Source organism: Myripristis murdjan, chromosome 4, assembly GCF_902150065.1.
Source record: "Myripristis murdjan chromosome 4, fMyrMur1.1, whole genome shotgun sequence".
NCBI lineage: Eukaryota > Metazoa > Chordata > Actinopteri > Holocentriformes > Holocentridae > Myripristis > Myripristis murdjan.
Window position 1 is genome coordinate 13,627,558 of NC_043983.1, and position 27,057 is coordinate 13,654,614.

Here is a 27,057-nt window from a genome sequence, read left to right on the forward strand (position 1 = left end):
AGAGGTGAGTGAAAACACCATAGCACACACAGCCATGACATACGAGCACAAAAATCAGAGAATACTGTATTCTTTAAATCCAGTTACATTCAAATAATTAAACTCAAAACCCATTACTCAACTTGGCTTTTGGGATTTTCTGAACAATTTGTCTACAACTCTTTTCGAGGTGATGCTGGAGATTTATTTATCGGTGGTACCTTTCTTCATGCAACAATTGAAATTGTAACTGAAGTAATTACAAAGAGCAATAATCATGTGAACAAAAGGCGGCTCGTGGAGATGAAGCTGAATTGTATTCCCTTAAGTGTTTATGTAGGAGCAATATTTCATATCTTTGATTGTATTCCCGTTCACCGCTGAAAACTAGTTTGAACTCTGTTTAAATATGATTTGGGCAGATATCCTGATGTAAAGCACACTCTTCGGTGAAAATAACTTTGTTGTTTTTTTTTTGTTTGTTTGTTTTTCCTGTGTGTAAACATAGACAGAATCATATTAAACAGCCTACATGTATTTATTTAGCCTAGCTGATTGTAGGTGTAGACATACTAAACAAGAAAAAAAAAAGTGTAAATGAAGTAAATTTTTCCATTTTTGCAACAAAATTCATATCACTATCTGGTACTCAATGGTATTACTTGAACATTTAATTGAAACAGAACACATATACCTGCATCATAAACACACTTTTGATACAGTCACAATGAAAATCGCCCACAGGTCAATATAATCTTTGTAAATAACCCTGTGCCTGTTGCTGTGAGGTCCACAGGGCTATTTCTGTTTTGTTTTTTTTTTTATTTGCATTTTTTTTGTCTCATACCACAGCCCATGTACAAATCCTGACCAATGCTCTTTCCCGAAATTGTTTGCTTTTTTTTTTTTTTTTCTTGTCCTCTTCTTCTATGCTGTTACCTCTGGCATCCAATTAGCATGCTGTCCCGTGCCCGCAGCTCGGAAAATGCACTTTCCCAACTCCAAATAACTTTTACAAACATGTTTAGTGTTGTGTAAACGTTTCCAAATCTCAGCTGTTGGAGTTTTTCAGTACACCCCGCAGGCTTTGGGAGCGATAGCATCTGTGACACACAGACACACGCAGCAGCAGCAGCATCAATAGAGGCATCTGTGTTTGCCAAATGGTCTGTTTTTCGAAATGATTTTTTATTAACTTTTTTTTTTTTTCAAAAGTCATTCTTCCTAAATGGAAGATGACGTTTTTTTCTGTCTCCCAAATTTTCAGGTTGTCCTAGGTATTATTGAAGACCTTTTCAATGCTCATTTCCCCTCCTTTTCTATTTATTGTTTCCATCGTAGCTGTGGAGTCCACCTCAGATATATGTGTCACCAAATATTTCTTGTTGGTTTACAGGCGGCAGTAAACAATAAGTAAGATGTTGCATGTGTCAAATGTTTACCTACAAGGGCTGTTCATTTGAGTGAGAATGTGCTACTCTTCCCTCCTCTAATGTCGTCACACAGGTACAATAACGCTAATGAGCTCATCATTCCTACTTTGGTGGTCAATAACGACCAAACCAACACTAAAAGACATGTATTGCACTTTTTTTTGGTACAAAACTATTCGAGTCTGGTCTTCATGTTACCTTGTTTTGCATGATGTAATGATACGAAACAACAATCAGTCAGCATCTCGTGTTCATTTTCCAATTCCCTGTTTGTCACGTTGTCATTTCCTTTTGTTTTCTGATGGAAGACCTGTTGGTGTGTGCAGTGCAACAACCTGAAATGAACTGACAAAACAGTGACTGAGCACAAAAGCAGCAGGATCTACTGTCACCACTGATAAACTATTGACAAATACAGCTAATTGATTATTAATATCCCACTCCCTACCAGTAACCATGGACCCCCCTTGAAGAAAACTGTTTGTGCAGGCGATCTCAGGCAGCTGCTGTCTATGAAGGCTGACAGTAAAGGTGCAGTACACCCTATGTGTGTCAGGGACCTGATTTTCTTTTATTGAGCCATAGATCTCATCTTTCACCCTTTACAGTTATAATATCCCATAACATGTACTGTACATACCTAGTGCCTAGCATATACTGTAGTCTCCACATACATGTACTATATTCTTTGTGTGTGGCTGTAAAAAATGCAAGCTCCCCACAATGCAAACGTCATTGTAATTTATATCTAATTGCAATACATGTAAAAAGGAAAACAAATAAATTGTATTTAAATACAGAATGTTTCCACTCGTTTATGAGAGACTGCACCATGTTTAGGTAATGAATGTTTGGGTTTGCATGTTGGAAAAGCACAAACAGGCTTTGAATTTATAACTCTGAGTATCCTTTATAGAAACAATAAAGCTTTGTGATGGTGAATGGCTCTTCGTTCTTTCAGTCACAACAGTGTTATAATGTGGTGTGATAAGTCCAAGTTATGGCCTTGAATCTTTGTCTCTGATTGTAACTCGTTCATTATCTCTGTCAAGGACGTGAAACCTCCAGCATGGGCTTGTTACTGTTTCTCTCTGTCCGTCTGTCCGTCTGTCCGTCAATAAAGTACTGAAGTGATTTGCACAAAACTTGGTCATGGGCCAGCCAAGAAGTGATTCACTTTCCGGGCCAAAGCACAAACAGGTCAGTAGTTTCCAAATGTATTCACATAACATAACACAAAACTGGGTGGGGAGACTGGCCATTAGTCAAGGCGGTCCTGGCCAGTTTTCCGTGCTGATTGGCCAAAACTGCTCTATGACAGCAGCACTGAAGGGGGCGGGGCTTCGCACAAACAGGGCGGTAACTTCCAGCTGCACCTGGCAGAGGTCTGCACTCTACTCAGCATCTTCCTCTTCATCTTCATTTGCCTTTGACTGAACAGCAGTGGTGGACAGACAGTAAAGATTCAAATAAAGGCTTGCAATAATTCCCATGTGGGGTTATGTGTTGGTATGTTGACATCACATTTCAGCATTTGAATGGTTTCATTTCAAAACATTAAAGCACATGTTCTTTTTAAAGCCTACTAATGCTCAGTTGACACTATTTCAAAAATACAGCACATCACGTTATCTAAAATTATAGTGTATTTATTTTGCTAATAACAAAGTAATGATTATACAGTGATAACAGAACATATAATTTTATTTTCATAATTAAATGTGTTTTTCCACTCTCTTTGGTCAAGACACGTGTCTTGTGATGTTTTGTTTGGACCAGAGGTTCCGATACATTTCTTTAATTAAACCCAAAAAGTGACAAGAGGGCTCCCAGGGAAACTTCAACTCTTTACTGTTTTACATATTCCAAAGTAAAGTTGGTTCAGAATGATTCAGAAAACTGTGAAAAGATTGTTCTACTTTTCAAGTTTTGCAATCTCTGATACCACTTGATACGGCATCAAGGGATTGCCTGTCTGTTTGTGTTTCTGGTCCACCAGCTATCTCCACCTGCACAGGTGGAAGTAGCCAAAGGGGGAGAAAACGGGGATTTGAAGACTTCTGGCACAAAGTACATAAAGCTTTGTAAGCCTCTCATCCAAAAGTTGCTTCAAAGCACTTCTGAACATCCCTGGTACCTTCTGCCATGACTAATGCTACAGGCATTTTATCACAGTAGCCCTTAGAAAACTGCTGCTGTTGGAAATCCCTAAATGAAATATATTTGATTAAAACACCTCTTGGTAGTGCAAAAGAGCCCAAGACAACCATCTTATAAGGTTTTATTGGTAAGGAAACCCCCAAGTGCCACGTGGAAGACAACCAAAATCGATCATCTATAGTCAGTCACTATACTTTTTGGAAATCCGTGTTCCCAGTTGAACTATCTGCACTCTCACATTAGCAATCTGTACTTTGGAATTAGGAACACATTCCTTTGAATTAGTAATCTGTGCCCTTGAATTAGTAATGTGTTCCCTCGATTTAATAATTCTGTACCCTCAAAGTTCTACTAAGAGTCCTCTATTTAGTAATATGTGCCCTCAGTTATACAAGCATCAAACTGGGTCATCTTGCAGGAATAGGTAAGTGTGGATAAACACAAGAGTTATTGCCTAAACCAAGAGTAAAGTTTTCCACAATTATTTTTTTTTCTAATCAAGTTGTTCCTGTATATTCAAATGTCAAACATCTACCTTACTTCACCATCACTCTTCCCTCCTCTCTCATCAAGGATCTACATCTTTAATTCAGCAGGTCCAGTTCACAGACGCAGCACTGCATCAGCCATCGGATGAGTGTGTATGTGTGTAAACGATGGTTCCTAATCCACCCATCAGTGTGTGTCCGTCAAAATCAAGGTCAGACTAAGGAAACTTCCACATTCACCTGCCCACACTACCTGCCCCTTTTCTCCCAATCATCAGCGCTCCCTCTCCACTCTGCCATCCTTTCTTTAAACTCCCCCGCTGACAGAGAGAGCTGGCCCCGTTTGCTCCCTGCAGGACTCTCTGTACCCTCCTCTACCCTGCTAGTGCCGGTGAGTGGTGGGCACTCATCACACCGAGGGGCAGGAGATAGGCCGGGGGAGCGCAGGGGCCTGGCAAGGAAATCAAAGTGCTCTCAGTGAGAGTGAGTGGCTGGACTATCGAAGAGTGGCTAACAGCATTGGTCTGCTCGGCAGATAGTGACCGGCACTTCCATAGTCTGCACTTTCTGATCATGCTATAGGTTGACTAAAGGGCTTGCTAAAAGCCTCTGTAGATTTGATAGCGTGTGAAACAGTTCTTTCTGCAGGTCGGTCAGTAGTATACAGTCACATGTCGGAGTCTAACTTGTAGCTCCAGGGCCTGTGCAGTGTTTCTGTGAAAAACTCTTTTTCATATCAGCATCATCTGTCATGGTGAATATTCCAGAAATTTACAACATCTCAGATGGGACTTTTTAAATTTTGCTCATTCAAGGATTCATTGTCTTTACCTGCTTATTCACAGGAGGCTGGGGCCTATCCCTGCATTGCAGCAGCGGACACAACCTACACAGGTCACCACAGCATCACAAGACATGTGTTTTTGGAACTAAATGTGTCAGAGGAAATTTGAAATAATTCCCTAAAGCTGTTTTTGGTAGACAGGCCTAAAGTTGCCTCTCTAAATCATCTTGGTTTGAAAAACAATGTAAAAACACCCTGTGCTTGTTACATGTTTGCCAGCACTGAGCATCTTGACGAGAAACATGGACAAATCAAATCAAATCACCAATTAAAGCTCATTACTACAACTTAACAACTATACCATTACAATGAACATGCACTTTTCAAGGCTTATATAACCTTAAACAAAGAATTTAGCCCACTTAGAATAAAGAAATCCTAAAAATAATTTGTAGTGTAGGGTGTCCACTCAGGTATTCCTTATTCTATTCAAGGCTCAATAAAGCCTTTTCCATGTTTAACCATATTTAACTTGAAAAACAACAATCCAAACCCTGTGTTATGATTTTAAATCTCAAAAAACATTCATTTTCATTCCATGGTGTGACACTGCAAATGCAGATATCTAGGCGTATCTTCTAGAAGCTTGAAAGTGCACACCTCATGCATCACTCTTTTCGACTTCACTCATATTTCAAATGGACAAACCAACCCCTCCTCTGAACACTGATGAAAAAAAGACGATAAATAAAGGTGCACCTGAGAGAGACACAATACACCTCCGGGCAGATCACTTCACACGGCTGCTCTCAGCTCTGGCAATTTTGAAGCTAAAATGTCCTGCCTGGTTTTGTCCCGCTGAATATTCTGGCTGAGCTTGAATCCGATACGTGCCCAGACGTTTCTGTCCTATGAAGCTCAGTCTCCCTCACTCCTTCCAGTGCTGTTTAAATATATACATATATATATTGTACCACACACACAACGTTGATTTTTCTTTTCTTGTCAACATAACCTAAAGGTGGTGGTTGCAGATTTGTGCTTCATTTAAATCCCCATTGGTTCTCGGTGCCTCAAATTACCACAAAAATCAGACATGCATAGTCTAACAAGGACCCCTGAAAATGCTTTGGTCTTTTCGCAACATCAGCCAGTGTAGCAGCGTGCTGATCTGGCAAGCATTAAAAAAATGAACATCTCCTGCATTCTTTTTTTTTTTTTTTTTTTTTTTCAGCCGATAAGTATAATATGTCAGCTTGATGGCTGTTTATTAAATGTAAAAGTTCCTCGCTGCGGTATATGCTTTCGATGACCTGTGCACTATATTTCCCAAACACAACCTCCTGTGAAATTCTCAAATCAAAACAGGTCCAAATCTCTGCAGACGGCCCGTAATGGAAGCTATCCGACTATTTCCTGAACAAGCTGTGCTTCATTACCGCAGGTCGGTCCTGTGCAGAGCTCCATTCGAACTGCAGACATCCTTGGAATCACCCCAGAGAAAGCGAGACAGGCCCATCTAGCTACACAGCAACAGCAATTTGCTGTAAGGACATCTTCAATATCCTGTTTACTCCCTCAGCCAAAGTCAACCTTAGTTTAGCCCCACCAACACACACGTCATCTAAACAGAAACAGACGAGTGTGTGTAGGCCTGTGTCCCCTGACCTGGCCTCCACACATACACACACACACACACACACTGGACTAGATGTTCTGCCATTACAACACTGTTATATCAGAGGTGCTATTGAGACCATACCGTCCTCTCATTGGCGTATTTTACTGCTATCGATCGAGACATTAACACCCTCGCCATCCCTCCCTCCCTGTGCTCGTCTATCCAGGCATGACCACTGCCTGGTGTTGAGCTCGGGTCATACGGTGCAGCAGTTTTGTGGCAGCTGTGCGTCAGGGGCTAAGCTCTGAAAGGTGATACGTGTTAAGTGTCTGAGATCCTGAGAGCACTTTACAGGAGAGAGAGATCTGTCCTTGAGCGCAGGAGAGAGGAGAGACGTGCTGAGGTAAAAGGTGCTACAGGCAGACGCCGGCTTTAGTGTATTTTTTTCATTTATTCTAACTTGTAGATGCTGGAGGCGCTCACTGTCAAGAGGTTTAATAGACAGACACAGCAAAAGAAAATATGGTTAACTTCAAATGGAAAAACTTAATTCAATGTGTTTAATGCTGCTCGAAAATGAGATGAACAAGAAGAGTGAGTTTTACCGGTTCAGGGTCTTGAAACAGATCCCTGGCAAACAAATCACACCTGACTGCTTACTAATGTCATATTGCTTTGCTCGCTGTTCTTAATGAAAATACAGTTATCCTAAATTTCTCAGTTTATTTGGAAACATTACGGAATCCTCAAACGTTTTGGGAAAAATATATCCTTTTTCTGACTTAACCAGACAGAGATGTTTGATACCATTTTCACCTCTGTACGTCCAGTGGCTGGGTTCATATGTGGCATTTGGTGTTAGCTTAGCATAAAGACTTGAAGTCTATGGGAGTCATTAGCCAAGGTGAAAAAATAAACCTCACAGCCACTCCGAAGCTGTATTATTTACACAATGTATCATATGCATTTGAAATTTGATATTTTAGGAGTATTTCTTCAAACATATGGCTACTTGTACTCTATATAGAGATACAAGTCACGCACAGCACAGTGTGAGTGTGCAAGGGATAATTGTGTCAGAATAATCGTTCGGTCAAAGAGGATTTTACACACACAAGTGGAACGCTTGATCAAAGATTCACACACTCTAAATGTACACTTCTCAATATAAAGAGCATCCATATGCCCTTGTTTTCACCCAAAATTTACATTTTAATCAGAGGGGCATTTTTGCCCACTCCCACCTCCCCAAAGATCATTTCCATTTCATTGTGTTCTCACTCACCGGCAGCTTTGTTTGGCTCAGACTACAGTTGCCTTTGAACATCAACAGCAGCACCTTTTGTCTGAAACTGCTGTAACGTTTCCAGTGCTGATCAGATAGCAGTTCTGCTATTTTTACTTCTAGATGCAGGCACTGGCCCAGAAAAATAAGATGAGTTGATTAGTGAAGGCTGCAAACCCTTTGTGGCGCATCATAAAAGGAGACCTTCATCTTCATCTCATGATACACAATAGAACTGAAATATGCAGATATAACTAAATAATAGGGTGTCTCATTCATCCTATTTAAACACACCAGCTATCTCTGCTGAGCCATCAAACGAACGAGGAGACAATTTAAGAAACATATTTATTTTAGAGCAATCATCAAGTGCTTAGTCATTCCAAAAAAGGAGGTGAGAATCAGAGTCAATCACAATCACAATGCTGTTAGAGAGCCCTGTCATTTGCTCGGCTCAGCCCTGCGAGTCCCTTTGTGTGCGGGCTGTGACCTTCATCACCTCACTTTATGAAGCACATCTTTCCATTTCTCTCAAATGTCTCCTCTTGAAACTTCTTAGGTGAATCCTGTCAAAACTGAAATGTGTGATTGCACATTCTGCCAGGGTGCGTCTTCCCATCCGTGAGCGATGAGATCGATGATTACTGGAGTATTAGCTGAGGCAGATCAGCGCCCTGTGGAGAGCCGGGATTTCACAGCGTGAAAGCACACACACACACACACACACACACACACACACACACACACACACACATGCGCACACACCATTACTGGCCTTGACACTGTGGATAGAAAGTTAAGCTTATACTCAGCAGAAGTGTTGCTGAAGGATGAGGAGATTGACAGATGATTCACATGATTCAGGATACAGTATGGCTTAATAAACATGTCTCTAAATGTTCCTCTTTATCTCATTCACTCAGCTCCACACACACACACACACACACACACACACACACACACACACTCTAACATACACACACACACATCAGTAACACTGAGGTCTACGGTTCCATTATAATTAAAGAAGTCCCTCTGAAAGCTGAGATCTTGATGTTTCCATCCGTTGCTGGTTCTTTTGCCTTTCCCTCGGGTGAGCATCCGACCCTCCCTCCCCCCACTTCACTAGTCAGTTAATCAGGCAGGTTTGTTGTGTGTGAATGACCCCAGCAGCTCCAGCAGCTCCAGGCCAGCCGATGGATCGGCAGGCAGGTGGGGGGGTGGGGGCGGCGGGATCAATATGCTGATGTCTGAGGGAGACAAGGCCAGTGGAGACCCCAGGCCCTGCAGCCTCCCTGCTGCACTCGGTCAATTCCACCCATCTCCCTGCGTCCGCTTGCCTCCAGGATCCTCTCAGCTGAAGAAATATGTGGATTCCTTCACCTGCTGGAGATCAAAATCACCTGGAGAGGAAGGAGGAAAGCAAATTTAGGTCAGTGAAGAGTAAATTACCTGAAGAGCAGCCTTTAACATGAACAGAACTTGACTTGATCAGCAACTATTAGTCCAATGTAAGTATACTAAAATATCTACAAACTTGGCACAAGCCAGCAAGTAAAACAATGACAAAAAGAGAGATGATGGGGACTGCTTTGATTTAAAAGAAAAAAAAAAGGAAAAAAAAAAAAAAAACAGCACAGAGACAAGCAACTTCCCAGGAAAATCGCCTACATCACAATCCATTTTCCCATTCCTCTTAGTCTTCTATAGCCTGTGGCAAACTTTCATCCTCACACTGCCGAGCATAACCTGAGAATGTGTATGAGGTACAATCAGATGAAGTTGAAGGAGTCTCGTCAGAAACAAAAAACTTCCAAACTAGACAGATGTTCTTCCACTCTTATGGAAACATAAAAGAAATGTACCATAAAAGCTCGTATAAGACAGCTGAAATGTGGAGTGAAGAGCTGCTGTGGACGGCAGGTGTGACATCACATGCCAGAGTCCACTTTCAAAACTAGGCTGTAGTTTGCTCTCAAGAGTCCTGTGGTGTCCCTCGAGGACTGGGTGTTGGTTATGCCCATGACGGGTTAAATACAGTACATTTGTCCACCAGTCATTGTATCTGAATCCAGGTTCAGTGTCAGTAAAGTAATACTATTTCCTCATGAACAGGGTGTTTTAATACTCTTTCCACGTCTGTCTCATACCCTCTGTATCACTGGTTGCCTCCTGTGTTTCAAGCCTCCCTGACAGCTCAGTACAACAGGAGCAACTGCGCAGTGGAGGGAAGGCACATTGACTGACTGCTGTTAAAATTGCTGTGCAGGAGATGTGTTGTGAGTTCTCCTTAAAATACAGGAACTAGTAATTAAAACTATTAGCAAAGGAACAAATGATGAAAAAATGATTCATCATTAACCAATATTAGAGAGTTCCAGTAACTGTTATAAAATGAGTGCCTAAAGGGCTCTAAAAATGAGTTTTAGGGGCTGCATTTTCTACAGGAACACATTCCAGCAGGACTGGGTGGGCTTTAGTTCCCCTTGTAGGGTAACAATACCGTCTGGACCATCCAAATGTACAGGGGTCAATGACGTGCCGTGTACATTTTGGTGTCCAAAGCATATTTTTAATAGAAAATATTTCAACTTTAAAATTCAAATTACATTATAAGAATCATTTATCTCCTCTTTATTGACTACAAGAGGAATTTATTGTAAGAAGTGGAAATTAAAGGATCTATGGAGCTCAAAAGTGCCAAAATGTCATTCGGAGCGACGGTCCCGCTCCTAAAATCTAGTGGGAAAATACTCCAAAAAATAAAAAAACCTCAATAAAATGTTAAATCTGCCCATTTGGCATAATTGTGTGAGTGTTTACATCAATGCATGCACATATGGTGAGGATTATGAAATTAATTTAATTTTTATGCATGAATGACTTCAGTCCCAGCTTTGCGATTTAGCTAATGTCATTCGGAGAAACGACCACTAGGGTGTGCCATCACCACATAAAGCAGTTAGGTAGTCATGTGACAGGAAGTTGCATCAGCCAGAACACTGAAGCGGACTCTAAAGCTGTGAAGAAAAGTTAGTAAAAGCTCTGCTAAAATATAAATAATTAGACCTTTTCCGTCGCAGCACACGATGTTACAAAATCTTGTGTCATACAGTGCGACAGCAAAAACACATAAAAACAATTTTTATATTTCAAAATTGATTATTTATGTTGAAAGGTCATCTTTAAATGTTGAAGGTCAAGGCCATTGTTTTTCATAGCTAGCTAAGGAAGTGCCTTTCATAGCTAGCCAAGTAGTTATTTTGTCATTCGGAGTGACGATCGTCATTCGGAGCGACGATTTAGGATATTCCTGTCTAGGCTATTTATACCTAATTTTTTCTGTCTTTATGACAATTTTGAAGCTTATATTCACTGCTATTTTCAACAACAACATGTTAAACATACTTTTTAAGATAATATCTCAAGATTTATTAATTTATTATTATTTTTTTTTACCTCATGAAGTCTGCAAGTCAGCTAGCCAGGTTAGCTTTGAGCTTCGTAGCTAACCCTTTTGATCTATTATATTAATCAAGAGTGTCAGATTTAGAGGTGTTTTTAAAAGAATCACCAGTATGTCATTGCTGTGTGAGTAATGATTGTGTGTGAGTGTGAGTACTAATTTTATCTGCTGATGTGTTAGAAGTACCAGTATTTTGTCATTCAGAGTGACGATCGTCATTCAGAGCGACAATTTAAGATATTCCTGTCTAAGCTATTTGTACCTAATTTTTTCTGTCTTTATGATAATTTTGAAGCTTATATTCAATGTTATTTTCAACAATAAAATATTAAACATACTTTTTAAGATAATATATCAAGATTTATTAATTAATTATTATTATTATTATTTTTTTTTTTTACTTGGCTAACCCTTTTGATCTATTATATTAATTGCAAAGTGTACTCATCACTGGTTATTTTAATTAAATTTTAAAGTCTGTTATTAATTGTCTGTACCTCTAACTTTGTATAAATGAAAGAATGGACAATTGCATACAAACAAGATTTCTCTACATACACGACTTGAGTTGCTCATTTGCCCATATACAGTAAATGTTTTTCGCCCAGAACCTGAGCCAAAGGAATATTTTAAAGGACCTTTAGGGACATTTTAAAGACTTTTCAAGGACCTTTTGGAGGTACTTCTTAAGCCCCCGAAAAGCCAGAAATAACACTACACAACTTTGTTACTGAACCTAGTTTTGGTGATCATCCTATGCAGAAATCAGAGTAAGTCATACGGAGCGACAATGCTAGTCAGGCGGTGCGACATCATTTTTCTTAGCATATTTTTGGGAAATATGACATGATTATTTATATTTTTGTTTGGGATGCTAAAGCTATCTTTATCCTATCAGGAAATCATATTTTTAGCCATTTTCCAGAGTTTTTAACTTTTCTGCAGAAAAGTTTGGGTGGTGACTATCTACAAATGACCCTATGTCAGCAGAAAATTCTACATTTCTGATATTAACTGTGATATATATGGATTTTTTTTTTATCATAACATGGTTGGTTGCATAAAACAATAAATATCTATTAACTATGGTATGCAGATAAAAATTAGTAATTTCAAAATAACCAAATATATTATCGTCGCACCGAATGACATATTTTATGCAATAAATATAATTCTTAATAATAAAAAAGACTTAAATTATTTTTTTTACAGCAAAACTTGTTTGACTATATACATAACAGTCTAATGAAGGTAGAAAGAGCTTTATTCATCACTTTTGACAAATTTATATTTTTTCCTTCTTTTTAAGCCTTATCCGTCACTGACCCACAGCCATGTGAAAATACCAAACGTGGTGGAAATGAAAGAGCCAGCAGGTCGTAATAGTGCTGCAACCACATGTATGGAAATGATTTTATAGTTTATAGTTTGAAGCTCTTACATGTGAAAACAGGTTTGAATCCCCTGCAAAACTGCTGGTTTGACTCAGGAGAAATCAGCTGATAGGCCTCTCTGCCCAGAGGGGAGTTCACATTCTCAGTTTTGTGATGTTTTTTTTTTTTTTTTTTTTTTTTTTTTTTATATATGCAGTGATGATAACAATCATAACAAAAAAAAAAAAAAAAAGTTTTGATGAGAAATGACCAGGTTTAGTTTCCTGTCCCTTTAATTCTTTTGCTAACAATTAACGACGGAGAAAACAGAGCCACCTTAGTGTTATCACTTGAACCTCCATAATTAACTTCAGGATCTTGGTGGTGAAGATTATAACAATTTTCAGTCCAGTAGGAATACTGGCATGGGCAAACATATGGACACACTCATGCAGACGCGCGCGCACACACACACACACACACACACACACATTGGGAGCACACCTGTCTGTTCTCAGCCTTATAAGCTGATTATTCAGAGGAGGGACACAATTAACAGTAATCAATTTATGCAACCCAGCTGCCTGTGCCAAGCAGTCAGTGACAGTACAGCTGGAGACGGAGTGAGGAGTTACATAACAGCAAAGCCTCTGTCCACCTGACTGAAAGATACACGCCGCCTCTCTACCTCTGCTGCCAAAGCAACAGCTGACATGGGACTTCAACAGACAGACTCCATCAACGGTGTAAAATGAAAACAAGTAAACAAAAACAATTTGAGCAGACCCGAATGCTTTTGTCAAGGCCATTTAGATTCATAGGAATATCTCACCGAGGACAAATAAGTTGAAAATTACTTTCAAGCTCAACTCAAAACTTTTTCTCATTTGGTTCAAAAGGCGGAATACCTTCTCTAGCAGGGCTGGGCGATATGGACAAAATCGAATACCATAGTATCTCTGACCCAGTCTACTGGTGCTGTCATTGTATATTTACACACAAGATTTTTAATAAGCAATCATTAGTAGTGTGGGTATGTCGATCAAGCAGGGAGACAACAGCCGGAACAGTCTAACAAGCTCAAATGGCTTAACTTCCCTGTAAGCCTTTAAAACCAGGGAAAGACAACGATGATGCTGTAATATTATATTATGATATCCAAAATCAGATGATCACATGATTGATATATTATAAACATATTCTCTTGGCAACATGCACATCTGCAAAACCATACAAGTACCATGAATGCCAGTTGAGGCCTATTGCTAAAGCCAAATCAGGCCTTCAGGGTGTTCAGGGCACAGCGGTCCTCTTTCACACAATTAAAAAGAAAGAACGGAGCGACAACTGTGTGTTGTTCCACTCAGATAACAGCTCATCGCCGGTCAGGCCAGGCAAGGCGTTTGGGAGCCAGGTGCCTGGACCGTGCACTGACCTGTCTGGGGCACTTTGGCCAGCAGCAGCAGCAGCCTCCTGTACTCCAAGTACTTCTTGTTCTTCACTTCGGCCCTGCAGCGAAGGAGGAGAAAACAACAGCTCCTGTCTTAATGACTCTCAGCAGAACTTGTCTGTTGTGCGTGGGGGCATAAACGATATCTTTAGAAAGGACATTTGAAGTTTTTATTCCTTTACTGTTTTTGTATAAATGGAATATAAATGACCTGTCCCAGCACTTTTTAAAGCCCAAACTCAAGTTTTGAGAGAGTTACATCGGCAAACTTTTGCCATGGTTGCATTATTAGTGGAGTCTCTCTGGATTAAAGCAGCTGCAAAAGAAAAGTTCTTCCAAACAGCTCTTACTTCAGTGTTAGTGCTTTTGGAGTGTTACAATACGACACCCATTAACTTGTGCATTATCTCCACAAATGTCTTTTTGCCAGTCTTTGGCCAAAACAAGAACCAAACTAGCTTTGTAACTCCCCAAATGTCCTTTTCTCAGATGCTTACCACAGTAATGAGAAATGAGCTTTCAGGTCCAGCACATCAGTGGTGTGTGTGTGTGTGTGTGTGTGTGTGTGTGTGTGTGTGTGTGAGATAGAGAAAGAAACAGAGGGGGAGGGCAGCTGTGGGAGTAAAAGCAGTAGAGTAGACTTAGGTGTCTGATTATCTCACAGAGAGAAAGCAGTCAGGAGGTGCACAAAACCCAGCCTGAGGCCAATAAGACAGAGAGAGATCATTCTATAACTAATGCCACAAACAAGTGGAGTAAAAACGAGTGCACTTTATAACTTCAATACTCTTTTATAACCTTTGAGCCGTGCATGTGTGTTTAAGGCCAGAGCTGAAAGTCCTAACTTTTGTTTAGAAAGTTTTAATGATGTGTGTACATGTTGGCTTCAGTGTGAAATGCCTTTTGCCAACACCATGAAGTTCATAATACTCTCAGCTCAGCGTAAAAATCACAAACAATATACAGAAAGAGGCTGAGACCAATGACGACGCTGAGTCCCCCAATACAGATATACAGTATACAGTATTTGTATCATTTGAAATAATAATAATCTAATGGTGAATTTAGTGAGAAACATTTCACTTTAAACTGTTACTTAGTATCTTGTTAAATCTGGATATGAGATTAATTATTTTGCATTAATGAAAAATGAATGATTTGGGCCTGTATCTGGATACAGTCTCAATATGAATTGCTTTTTCTGGTGCCTCATTATATATTCTTCTTCCTCCCATTGTAATCAAGGCTAGGGAGATGCAACAAAACAAATCAATCACATGGGGTTCCTGAGACGTATTGGCTCTGTGTGTGTGTGTGTGTGTGTGTGTGTGTGTGTGTGTGTGAGGACTCACAGCAGCCCAGTGCAGTACTTGTGTAGCAGGAAGTTGGACAGCTCTTGAAGGATGGGCTGGCTGTGCAGGGCGACAAACTGTTCCCGACACACCTGACAGGAGAGGGGAGAGAGGCAGAGAGAAGAGTACTTTGAGTTACTCTGGTCCAAACATTTGTCCGACCTGCTCCCCAGACTATCCAGCCTGACAGGAGAGGAGCCTTTTTCGCCAGATGAAAGATGGATGGAGGCAGCGAAGGGAAGGCAGGACAGAAAAGAGAGAGAAAGACAGAGAGCCCATCAGTCTCCCCTCAAATCAAGCAAATGGATCGCCTCATAAGGCTTCTGTTATAATGACTGACACACAACTCTATGTTGATCTATTGTTGGGACAGTATATACCCTGGCTGACTATATTATGAATGGAGAGCACCAAGCTCTGAGAGGAACAGAGGGTAAAGAAGAAAAAAGGGTAAAGTAGAATACAAGGTAGACCTGATTGATTTTTATCTCTGTTTACTCACTATAATACCAGGGAAACAGGAGGAGAGGAGGAAGAAGGAGAAGAGGACGGACACAAGTTAGTACCATTAATTTCTGTCCCGGATGAGGGCAATTTTATGCCTGCCTGAGGAAAGGATCAGTTGCTGCTAATATAAATGTCTATGCCATACGCTTAGGTGTTGACTAAGATATAATGCCTTTCCTGTGCCTCTGTGTTCAACTGGCTGTGTAATGAGGGAGGTGCACGATCGCTTATCAAGGGAAGGAAATATGAGAGTGAATAAACATACTGAGAGGGAACTGCTTCATTGGATAAAACTCCGCTGAGAATGGAAGAAAACATAAAACTATAACTAGGGCTCTGAAGCTAAATGTACGGAAAAATGGGGCTTTATGGTAATTTGATCCATTTTATACGAGCGTTGTGTCTCAGTCTGGGCCTGTTGACAAGCTAGATTCACCAGGGAGGGGTAGACACAGTCATTTATACAGCACAACAGGCTCTTTTTGATAGAGACATATGGTGCAACCTGCTGCCAGCAGCCTGTAGACGTATGAAGCAGTGAGGACTTGTGTCCTTTTTTTTTTTTTTTTTTTGGCATCACTGAGCAGATGCTTTGGCCTTAGGGAAGCACTAGCCGTAGATACCACTGTCGCTACATGACTACTGAAAGCCCATTTGTAGCAGTGCTGCTTTGCTAAAATTGAAATGCTTTTAACTACCAGCGCCCACTGTACTGAGCGCTAAACATGCTCTCAGTACTGTCAAAGACACATGACGGTGCTTCTATTCCATTACAAAAAAAAAGGGGGAGAAAAAAGAAAAACATAAAAAAAGAGTCTGAACTGTAAAGAGTACAGACAGAAAGTCAAAGGGACAGACAGGTAACAGTGTGCTAGAAGAAGTAACTCACTGCTGGCAAGGCAAAACTCATGTGCAATGTCACCTTTCGATTTGGAGAGTAAATACTACTACTACTACTACTACTACTACTAATATAAGAACTATACCAGTGCATGATGAGACATAGGAAGGCAAAACAGATGAGAAAGGATGATGAAGGAGGAGGGTGGTGAAAAAATAATGAGAGAAAAAAAAGAATGTTGTTCTGATATTGAATACCTTGTTCATGGTGTCCACTGTGAGGGCATGGGTCCAAAAACAGTCGTGGACTGAGACAAATGTCAGGCCAGCACTACGAGAGGAGAGGAGAGGAGAGGAGAAGGTTGAAATTATGGGAGTAGAAGGGTAAGAGAAGTCCATGTAAAAAGAAATCGTAAGTCGAGGAAAAAAAAATGAAGAGAAAGAGCAGACTAGCAGATTAAAAAGAGGGAGACATTGAAAAAGAGAGGGTACAGAAATGTACTGTGGAGACACTAATTGCTGAAACCAGAGTGGGAGGTCACCGAATAGCCAGCATGACTTCCATCATGAATTACCTCACCTGTCAAAAGGTAAATTCTGGGAAAAGAGCTAATATTATCGGGCATATTGCACAATGCCCTGTTAAGGATATTGAGGTGATAATTGCATTGCTACTTTCTCAAAGTCAGATATAGTCTTGCACATGCAGGGGGTCAGTGTGAGAGGCCTATCAAAAGTTTGGTTAAGAAAATGACTCACCATGTCTCAAAATAGTAATATAATTATATGTAATTGTGGGAGGGAATATATCCCTTTTAGCTCTGTAAGGTCTTTATGGTCTTTAAAGGCTTTATGCTTTGTGTGTGTGTGTGTGTGTGTGTGCATGTATACCTGTAGCAGTGAAGTGCAGTGAGCATCATGTGTGTAGAGTCCAGAGAGTGGATGAAGTTTGGCGGAAAGGCGTTCTTCTGTTTAACCGTGTCTGGTCTCCTGAGCAACACACAGACAGCACAAATATCATTGGTATCACTTCTGTACCTCGGTGATTTCTAACATAATGAGATGCTAAAGCCAAGCCGTGTCACTTTGTCTTTATCTTGGTCTCATTATCAACTGTACTGATATTTCCAGAGGAGACAGCTGGCAATTCTTCATGCTTTGTCCAGTCTTTGTGTTTGTTTTCCCTCTGAAGCAGTTCTTTGAAGAAATGTTTGGAGCCTCTGACAGCGTTTGGCTGTACTCTGTACCTACGGTGTCATCATCATACCCATAATTAAAAACTGAAAAATTAACTGAAATATCAAAAATCGCAATATGGCAATATGCAATACCCAAATCACAAGCTGCATTTTTTTTTTCTTTTTTTTTTCTTTTTTTTATAAAAGTTGAAAAGTGTGACAAAATGCCATTATAAATGAAGTATTGTGGTGCTACAGAGATGCACTGGCCAACAAATTATATTCTTCCGAAGTAAGAAAACATTTGTTTGGTACAGAGCCCATCAAGAATCATATCATCATCGTCAATATTTTTTCAGCGAGGTTGAAAATGATGATGTAAAAATTATCATCCTCGCTAAAATCACAATTGCACTAAAACCGCAATATCTGTCAGAACTAAATAATCACAGTAAAGAACAAATAATATCTGTAAGTTAGTGCTAAAGAATAGATTCATGTTGGTAAGGCTCTACGCTCTCTAAAAAATAATCAACCTGAGCATACCAATATAGAAGTGGTGCATGAGAATTAGCACGAGTCAAAGGAAACACAATTTTGCTGCTATTGAGGATGGAGCTGGCAGTAAGAAAGCATTCTGCCAATCTGTATCCCCAAGCTCCCATTACTCTGAGCCTTTGCCATCCAAATCCTCTGTGCCGCTACAGACCAGAACGCTCTTTTAATGGGAGTGGAGACAGAGCAGTGGGGAGTAATAGCTTGGGCCAAACCAAAAGCAAAGCAGGCACACACACTCAGCCTGTCTGTCAGTCAGTCTGTCAGTCAGTCGGTCAGTCAGTCAGTCAGTGAGCCTTGCTTTCCTTCTGTCTGTTTTACTTGGCTTGAAAATGTTTGGCTTAGTATCCATGTTCCTTATCCTTAGTATCTCTGTGTGAGTACGCCTGGTTCTGCTGTGTTTTGGGCTTAAGCTAAGCAGGAGGAGGCATTTGTAAGCACTCTATACACCTACACTTAAATCAGGGCCTGTCTTTCTTTTTCTCACTTTCCAACACATAAAGACCCACACAAAGTCACAAAAACAAACAGCTCTCAGTCCTGTAGGCCTGCTTGGCTGGGAAGTGGTAGCGCCTGGACTCTGAGGGTTAGCAAACAACATTTCTCTGGAGTCTAACCACCCTCTCTGCAGAGCACAGGGGCAGGCTGAGGGCTCAATTCATTACACAAGAGATGCTAAAAGCTGACATGGCATGTTATGTTTTTTTCCCCGTATTACAGTTCAGAAGCCTGGATCATCATCACTTTTTGAAAGAGGAGAGGGCGAGTGGAAAAAGTACAAAAAAAAAAAAAAAAAAAAGGACTTGAAGCCTGTCACTGCAAGAGAGACACAGCTCCGCCTCTGCCTCTATTTACATACACTAATGTGAGAAGAGCTTTTTTAGGCTCTTTAATTACAGCGAGTGCAAGTTTGTGTGTGCTCCGTTTTGCCGCTGTGTGTCTGTGCGTGTGCGTGCATGTCAGAAGTAAAGGCTGGAGAGAATCGGCTGCATGCAGCGCGTGTGTCAAGTTTGGCTCAAAATGTCAGCCAGTGAACTGCTGATGCATTCTCTGACAGCAAATTTCAAGTTTTCGAGAGAGACTGTCTTCATGAGCAGCGTCCTGTCCTCTCTCCCCTCCCTCTCATCCCTAACTTCCTCTATCTCTCCTCTTTGGTATTCACATGAGTGGACCTGTGGTGTACTGTATATGTCAGCAGGAGGTGGATAGCTGTCAGTCTCTCCTTATCTCTGTCTTCATTTTCCTAGGTCTGTTTCCCCCACTCTCTCTCCTGTTCTGTCTCTCATCCTGTCGTTTTTTCCCCCCCGTCTATCGTCAGCTTTCTCACCCACAGCCCCCTCTCTGCCCTCTCCATTTTCTACCAAATCAATCTTCTGCACATCCCACACCAATCGTTCTGCACAGCCTGTCACAAAACGTAGCCCTCTGTCTGCCAAAACGTCAGATAACATCTACTGAAACGGACTTCTCTCTGAATCCCCGGTGACAGGCGAAAGGAGACTTGGACACCGGCTATCAGGTGTCAAACGTACTAATTCTACGTCTGAAGTGCTTGGTGCACCCCCATGTCATATCAAACTTTACTTGATCACGTTTTTGGTCCAGAGTATAACCTCTGTGCCATTTGTTGAGCAATTTCATCATGAGTATCTCCCAGGATACTTGGGTTGAAAAAAACAACAACTCATACTTTGATTTATTTGACAGATATTATGATTGCAATATGATTCATGGAATGATAGGATGAAGCATAGGATGAAGGATGAACCATTAAAGCTATTAAAATGATCACGGTGTGGTTTTTGATGGGTTCTTGTAAAACAAACCTGTTTTCTTACATCTGGAAAATACAATTTGCAAGCCAGGGCATCTATGTAGCACCGTCATACTTTATTTACAACAATGTTTTGTCACACATTTGACTTTGATTAAAAAAACTGCAGCACCTGCAATTTGAATATTGCACTTAGTCATCTGCAATTCTGATGATAATTCAATTCATTCTTCAGCTCTCGTGCGTAGACTTCCAGCAAGGAAAGCCCTGCTCTGCTCACGTAGCTGGATATGCATATTTGATCAGCGGAGTTTCACAACATGTAATTAAACAAGTGGTTTAATTATATGTGAGCGGCAATAGTTCAGTGGTGACAACTAATTTCCAAGTAGTTTATTACTTGTTTTTGTCATTTTGAATCATAGTTATCAAACGCAACAACTAATTTTGCTGACAAACACGGAGCAGAATAGAATAGATGATTTATTAATGTGTCACTCACAAATACACATACAATACAGCATAAAAATTACAACGCATGCAAAAGGTGCTGAGGACCTCTAAAGGAGTTACGAGACACAAGTCACATTTAATTACATGAGTGAAAACAAAAATTAATAGGCATATAATTTAAAGGCAGACTATGCAGTTTGAAATGGGAGGGCAAAAGACTTTGTTTACTGATGTTAAGGATGAGGCTGAGGAGGAATAAAACCCTTCAGGTCCACGCCAAGACCGATAACCCATAGAATTAATATAACACTTTTAAATCCCTCTCATCAATCTAATGATTTTATGTCAAATGCAGACAAAAGCATGAGCAATGGAGGAAAGTGCTCTTATATTTTGGGTTATGGGGTAAAAGAGCTGCCCTGTACTCCCGAGGCATTTCTAAGCTCTATTCTTTGGAGAAATGAGTGGCATTAATCATTCTTTGCCATATTATAATCAGGGGGGGTGCCTTCACTTTCGAAACTAAATACTCTGCCTTTAACATTATTGACTCAGACAAAAGATAAGACAGGGAACATATTTTCACTGTTCCATTTCTCATTTGTTGTCATTGCTGTCTTGATTCAACCTCTTTAGACCTCCAATCCCTTAACCTTGCATTTTTCTATCATCCACCACTGCGAAGACCTAGACAATGTACTCACACTGTCAAGCCCTCCTGAATGCACTAAGCTCATGCCTTGAACCAGCAGTATTCTTTGCACGCATGTGATTTTGCATTATATGACATTGCAGGGATATGATCCATTTAATGTTGCGCTACTTTTCCTGAGTAACTTTTGTTAGCAAAACTGTTTTTCTCACTTCAGCTTTTTCAGCTTGTGAGATTACGCTTTCGAAGTGGCTGCCCAAACAAAGCTGATAGCGTTTCCTGCTTTACGACGCATACAAAGTTACATTGAGGTTTTGAGTAGGCAATTAGTGAGAATATCCACTGGAGACAGAGCTTTTGTGGAACTAATCGTCGTAAAAGTGTAAGCTAAGTGCCTCGAGAGAGCTCTGATTTCTACTTTCACTCACCTCTTGAAGTTGACTAGAAACATGTCAAGCACTCTTTAATTACATTTAGAAATGTATTTAAGTCGCTTTTGAAATTCCCAATTGCCAATTAAATGAAGCAAATGACAAAAGAGAGCTGTTGCAAACACAACTTCTCTCACTAGCAATTCTCCTGCCCTGTTGCAGGCGACCTATTTCAGGCGAACTGGTGACATTTAAACAGAAATGACAGTCATCAGAGAATACTCTGATAACAGCACAAAGGTGTGGTTACCTTGTGGTATACTGGAGTCTAGCTAAGGCTGAACATTTGAGTTTGAGTAACGGTTATAATTTGGATGGGTCCTGCCAAATACTCCTTTAATTCCCGGCAAACTGCTGTGGTTTAGTGTTGATGTGGCGTGGGAGAGAAAGAACAGAGGAAGAGACAGAGGGAGTGGCAGAGGGACTTACTCTTTGGCATCATGGCTGATCTGGAGGTTGATGTGTTGCATTGTACTCTTCAGCTGGTAGAAAAAAACACAACAAAAGAGAACAAAGAAAAGGAAATGAGACAGCTGAAAATCACCCTTCTTTCAAACGGATTATTATGATAACTTTTACTGAGGCACAGCTGGTAACTTTTCTCTCTATTATTAAATTGAGAGTTCCTTCATTCAGAGTAGAGGAGAGTTAAGAGCTAGAAAATCAAATATGACAATGAGATTTCCAATGTACAAACAGTTTAGTATCACATAGTGCCACCTATGGTGCTGAGGTTGCACCACCAGCTTAATATGAACTTTAGTTGTATTTTAACAATGAAAATAGATGTGCTACATTTCTACTGGTTGCATACTGTAGAAAAAAACTGAATGTAATTTGAGTTATGATTTGTGGTTTAGAGTGTTATCTTATTCAATTCTACATGAAAATTCAAATTTCACTGTGGATATTGTGAAATTCCAAAATATTCTGATGCACCACTTGTGAGGCACTTGACATTTAGCAAAATGCAGAGTAAACTGTGCAAAGACCATATGCCCACATGAGACACTTCACCTGTTTGACATTTTCAAAAAGAAAAAAAAAATGATGGTGATGGTGGATTCTAATCAATATTAAATTCATACTTATTTAATTCTCCAAGTTGACCTACAACTGTCCAGAGTGGATCCTACACCTTGAAAGATGTTATTTTACTGAGTATATTGCAAAATTAAGGTCACATACTTATTGCACTTCCCCCTAAAAGCTGTGGACCTGGCTGCTCTTCAAAGGATCAAACGTATTTAACTATTGAAAAAAAGCACTGTTGGTTTTTGTAGGGAAACACACAAACCTGTTTTGATGGATTAAACCCATGGTCAGACTACAACAACATAATCTAAACTGGGGTAAAGTATTACTACGAGAAATCTGATTAATCCATCTCTGAGAGAACAGTCTATCCTTGCTTTTGTTTCCCTTCGTATTTTATATACACTATTTATTTGGCACTTTTGTCCAAAAGGGCCAAAGTGTTGTTATTTTAACACAGGTAGGCAAGGTGAATATACAAGTTAGTATAGATTCAAGCACATATCAGGTGGCATCTACTGTAAAACAGAGCTGCATAAAAAAAGCAATTTGGTCAGTCAGTAGTGTGTGTGAGCACTCCACAGTGGTCCAGTCATACCCTCACACCTCCATCACTGTACTGGTGTCTTTAAGAGGCTATTAAGAGGATCGCCTCTGCTCTATTTAAACACACAAGCACAAATATGCACACTTTCTCAAAAACATGTGGAAGCTTGAAGACAAGGACAAGGTCAGGATGAACAGTTTAGTCCCTATCACAACGTAGAGTATTGAAATGGGAGAGAGGAGAAGGAAGGAAAATAGAAGGGAAAGCCCAAAAACTACTGTTCATGTGTGAGCGACAGTGAGAGACACACATACAGAGAAAGCATATGAAAATTTGGTAGCAATCAATCATAGTGATTCATGAATCTATTAGATCTCATTAACAGAAGAAAAAACTCAATGGAAGGAGGTGGCGAGAGGGCCTGAAAGAGTGCACACATCATTTCAAAATGTTAGCCTGCCTCATTAATTACACACAGCCTGCCATTTCCTGACATATGGACTTCAGAACGTAGCTTGCATATGAAGGAAGCCCAGCTGACCCTAACAACCGACCATCAATGGATAGTGAACAATCGAAGAAAGGTAAATCAGGCAAGAGAACACAGGTTATTCATTGTTACACAATGTACAGGCTTCACCAAGGGTTTTTCCTATTAGTGCTCTCATCTCTGGAGCCTCGGGGGTCCGTCCAGTCGGCCCAGCCAAGGCATCTGCGGCAGGGCAGTCATGTCGTTGACCCCTGGAACCGTGCCTGGGTGAGGACGACGGGCTATTATCAGGAAAGAGATACGACTGGCAACAGGCAGCACAGTCCTCTCTGCCTTCCCACTCTTCATAAAAGTGAGCACATCACATTAGTCTGTTTACCTTGTGTCCTGCCTGCACTAATGTATCTGAGTGTCTCCCTGTCCATGTCTTCACCCGACCATCAGCCGGTCTGCACAGATTTCTGGCTGAATGCAGGAAAGCCACTCCTTTTGCACTGATGGGCTTTGGTGCGGAAATGTTTCATTATTGCAATTCAATTATGCTGAGGGCACTAAAAACACTTTCATCTGTTCCCTGTATAATCAAAGTGCTTTTACTGTACAAGTCATTAGGTACGCCTACTGTTAGTCACTATACAGAACAAGATTCATCCATGGTAATAATATAAATTAACAGGAAACGTGTTTTTGAGTTCCCCATGTTTGTTCCCAATTAATTAGGAGTTCAAATGGGACAAAATGACACATGATTTGTTGTTTTTATCTCAAACACATGTAAGTGCAATATTCTGGGCTATGGTGCTGGTTTGTCGTTTAGTGGCACTGATAAAACAAATATTTCCCAAATTCCCTGTTGCATTGGGCCTTTGAATTCAGTTAACACTATTATTCTCTATTAAAGAAATAACAGTGTTGAACGTACAGGGCACCAGAGCATGACCACTGCCATTTTAGCGTGCTTTAATATCCATGAATTTGGTAGCAATGTACAGCTTGGTTTCTATTTCCAACTTACATCTCTATGGGATTAACATATGGGACACAGAAGCTCTTTGATTCACATATCCCCCTGCAGCTATAAATTTTCCCTCTTTTCCATGAACTTTGTGTTCTTTTAGAATCTATTATGATCTGTTGGAAAGTTGGGGAATGGAGACCAAAAACTGCCGGGTCCTCCCCTGGGTGCTGTGAGGTCATCACCAAACTCTCAGAAGAAGTAAAATTCACTGTATGGGAGGTGATTTCAAAGCTTTGTGATGGTATTGTTTTTATGAAATGAATTTAATCATGAATTTACCTGTAATTGCAATGTTTCACACTATCTAACCCCAAATCATGGCTCATTTACTTCTCACTCTTCTCACTGTTAAGTTTTCTGAAAATTCCCTGAAAATGCCGTTATTTATTTGCTATTTCAATAACAGGGAAGGTAGTAGGCTTCATATGTGTTAGCTTCTATGTAATGAGTTTGCATCTATTGGACAGCCACGCTGCAATTGCAATACGATTTATGGTTTTAGTGGGATTGATGATTTTTGCATCATAATTTTCATTTTCACTGAAAACTATTCAAATGATGATGCATTTTTGCTGGGGTCTGTGCCAAACATGTTTTCTTACATCTTTAGAATACGATTTGTAGGCCAGGGCAGAGCCCTAATGTGAATCAACCAAAACTTATGGCTCCAACTAAATGTGTACATATTGCAAACAGCATGTACTTTTTTGCACATAGTGAATAGCCTAACTGCATGAAGAAGGCACAGATATAGAGGGATTAAAGTGACAGGTGTTCATATGGATGGCAGGATATTAAAACTAGCTTCAGGGGGTTAGCTGGCTACTTTTTTTTTTTTTTTTTTTGCTGGCTTCCTGATGATCGCCTGAAGGTCAGCGTGTGATGTATGACAGAATCACACAATCATCAATAAACAGTTTTAAAATAGAAGCGTGGTGCGGTAAAACCCCATTAGTATCTGCCACGGGTGCTATCTCATCCATCACGGCTCTGAGGGAAGTTGTGGGGGAGCGATCTGTCCATCATTCCCCTCTTTGCATCACTGCTTCACACGCTCAAGGAGAGGTTAGGGTGGGGAGAGGCTCTGATGTAAAAAAAAAAGGGTTGAGGGTAAAAACAGATGGAGGTTACCTTTGCTGTGAGTAACTACCCACCATAATGGAAATGAGGCCACCACACTACACTGTACCCTCTGCCCTCATTCATAATAAAAAGTCTGTGTCAGATCTGCATGCATGGCCTGACTTCAACCCTTAAGTTGTGATGAATGAGTTCTTGGCTAACCCTCCTCTGCGTCCATGGGGAAAAGGCTCCTGCGGTTTAAAAATCACCTGAGAGTTACAGGGCAGACGGCTGGATATAGAACAGCCATCAGTAACCGCATCCATGCTACAGTATGTTGCCAAGAAGGGAATCCCCATTCATCACATTGTGGTTAACACAACTCGCATCTGTTCATGTGTAAGCACAGATCTACACTTTCTGCCCTACTCCAGGTCAACCAGTCCTCTGTCTAGCCTTGTCGGCTGAAGACAGACAAATACAGACCCAGACTTACACACACACACGCACACATACACATCTGAGTCTCAACACACTTCCACTGACCTTTTCCAGGCCTTCTTTCTTCCAAAACTTTCCTTTTTTACCCCTCGGGGGTGTCCTTGAAACTCAAACTGCATTTATTATTTCACCCCAAAATGCCACAAGTTTCTGCAAGATCAACAAAACGGCACGCTACCCCTGGGAACTGCTCGTTTCTGTTTTTAAGGCTGGAGGAAGGATGGGGGGAGTCACACCGACATTTAGAGATGCATAGTTCCCCAGATTTAGAAATAAAAACCATTTCATTCTGTTGCTACAAGCCCTTGGACTTTCACACGCTCTGCTTTAATGCTACTTTAATACAAAGGCAAAGTAAGGCCAAACAGCCAGAGCTTGTCATCTGTTTAGTAATTTAACAACATCGGTCTTTGGCTAGGAACACGAGTTTTTAAAATAGTAACGCAGGTTTGCTATTAGGAGCACAGTTTTTTATTAACACTGTTATTCAGAATGGATACAACTTTGACAGTTTGAAAGTAACAAATATCGCACACTGTGATTTAAGCAGATTGTGTCGGCAATAAGAGTCTGGAACACCCATGTTGCAGCCAGCGCTTTTGTTTCACCTCGTTTGGGATGGA

At 40.5% G+C, this 27,057-nt stretch overlaps 1 protein-coding gene across 1 annotated transcript in view; it reads right to left on the bottom strand.

Moving 5' to 3' along the window:
- Positions 1-8,084: 8,084 nt before the first annotated feature.
- polrmt (polymerase (RNA) mitochondrial (DNA directed)) overlaps positions 8,085-27,057 on the bottom strand; it is a 51,690-nt gene continuing 32,717 nt past the window's right edge. The window contains exons 16-21 of the mRNA XM_030050175.1: positions 22,211-22,263; positions 17,630-17,728; positions 16,997-17,069; positions 15,392-15,483; positions 14,025-14,098; positions 8,085-9,153 (exon numbers count right to left, since the gene is read on the bottom strand). Of these exons, the coding sequence (XP_029906035.1) occupies positions 9,104-9,153; positions 14,025-14,098; positions 15,392-15,483; positions 16,997-17,069; positions 17,630-17,728; positions 22,211-22,263 (441 nt within the window). The 3' untranslated portion in view covers positions 8,085-9,103. The remainder of the gene's footprint in view (positions 9,154-14,024; positions 14,099-15,391; positions 15,484-16,996; positions 17,070-17,629; positions 17,729-22,210; positions 22,264-27,057) is intronic.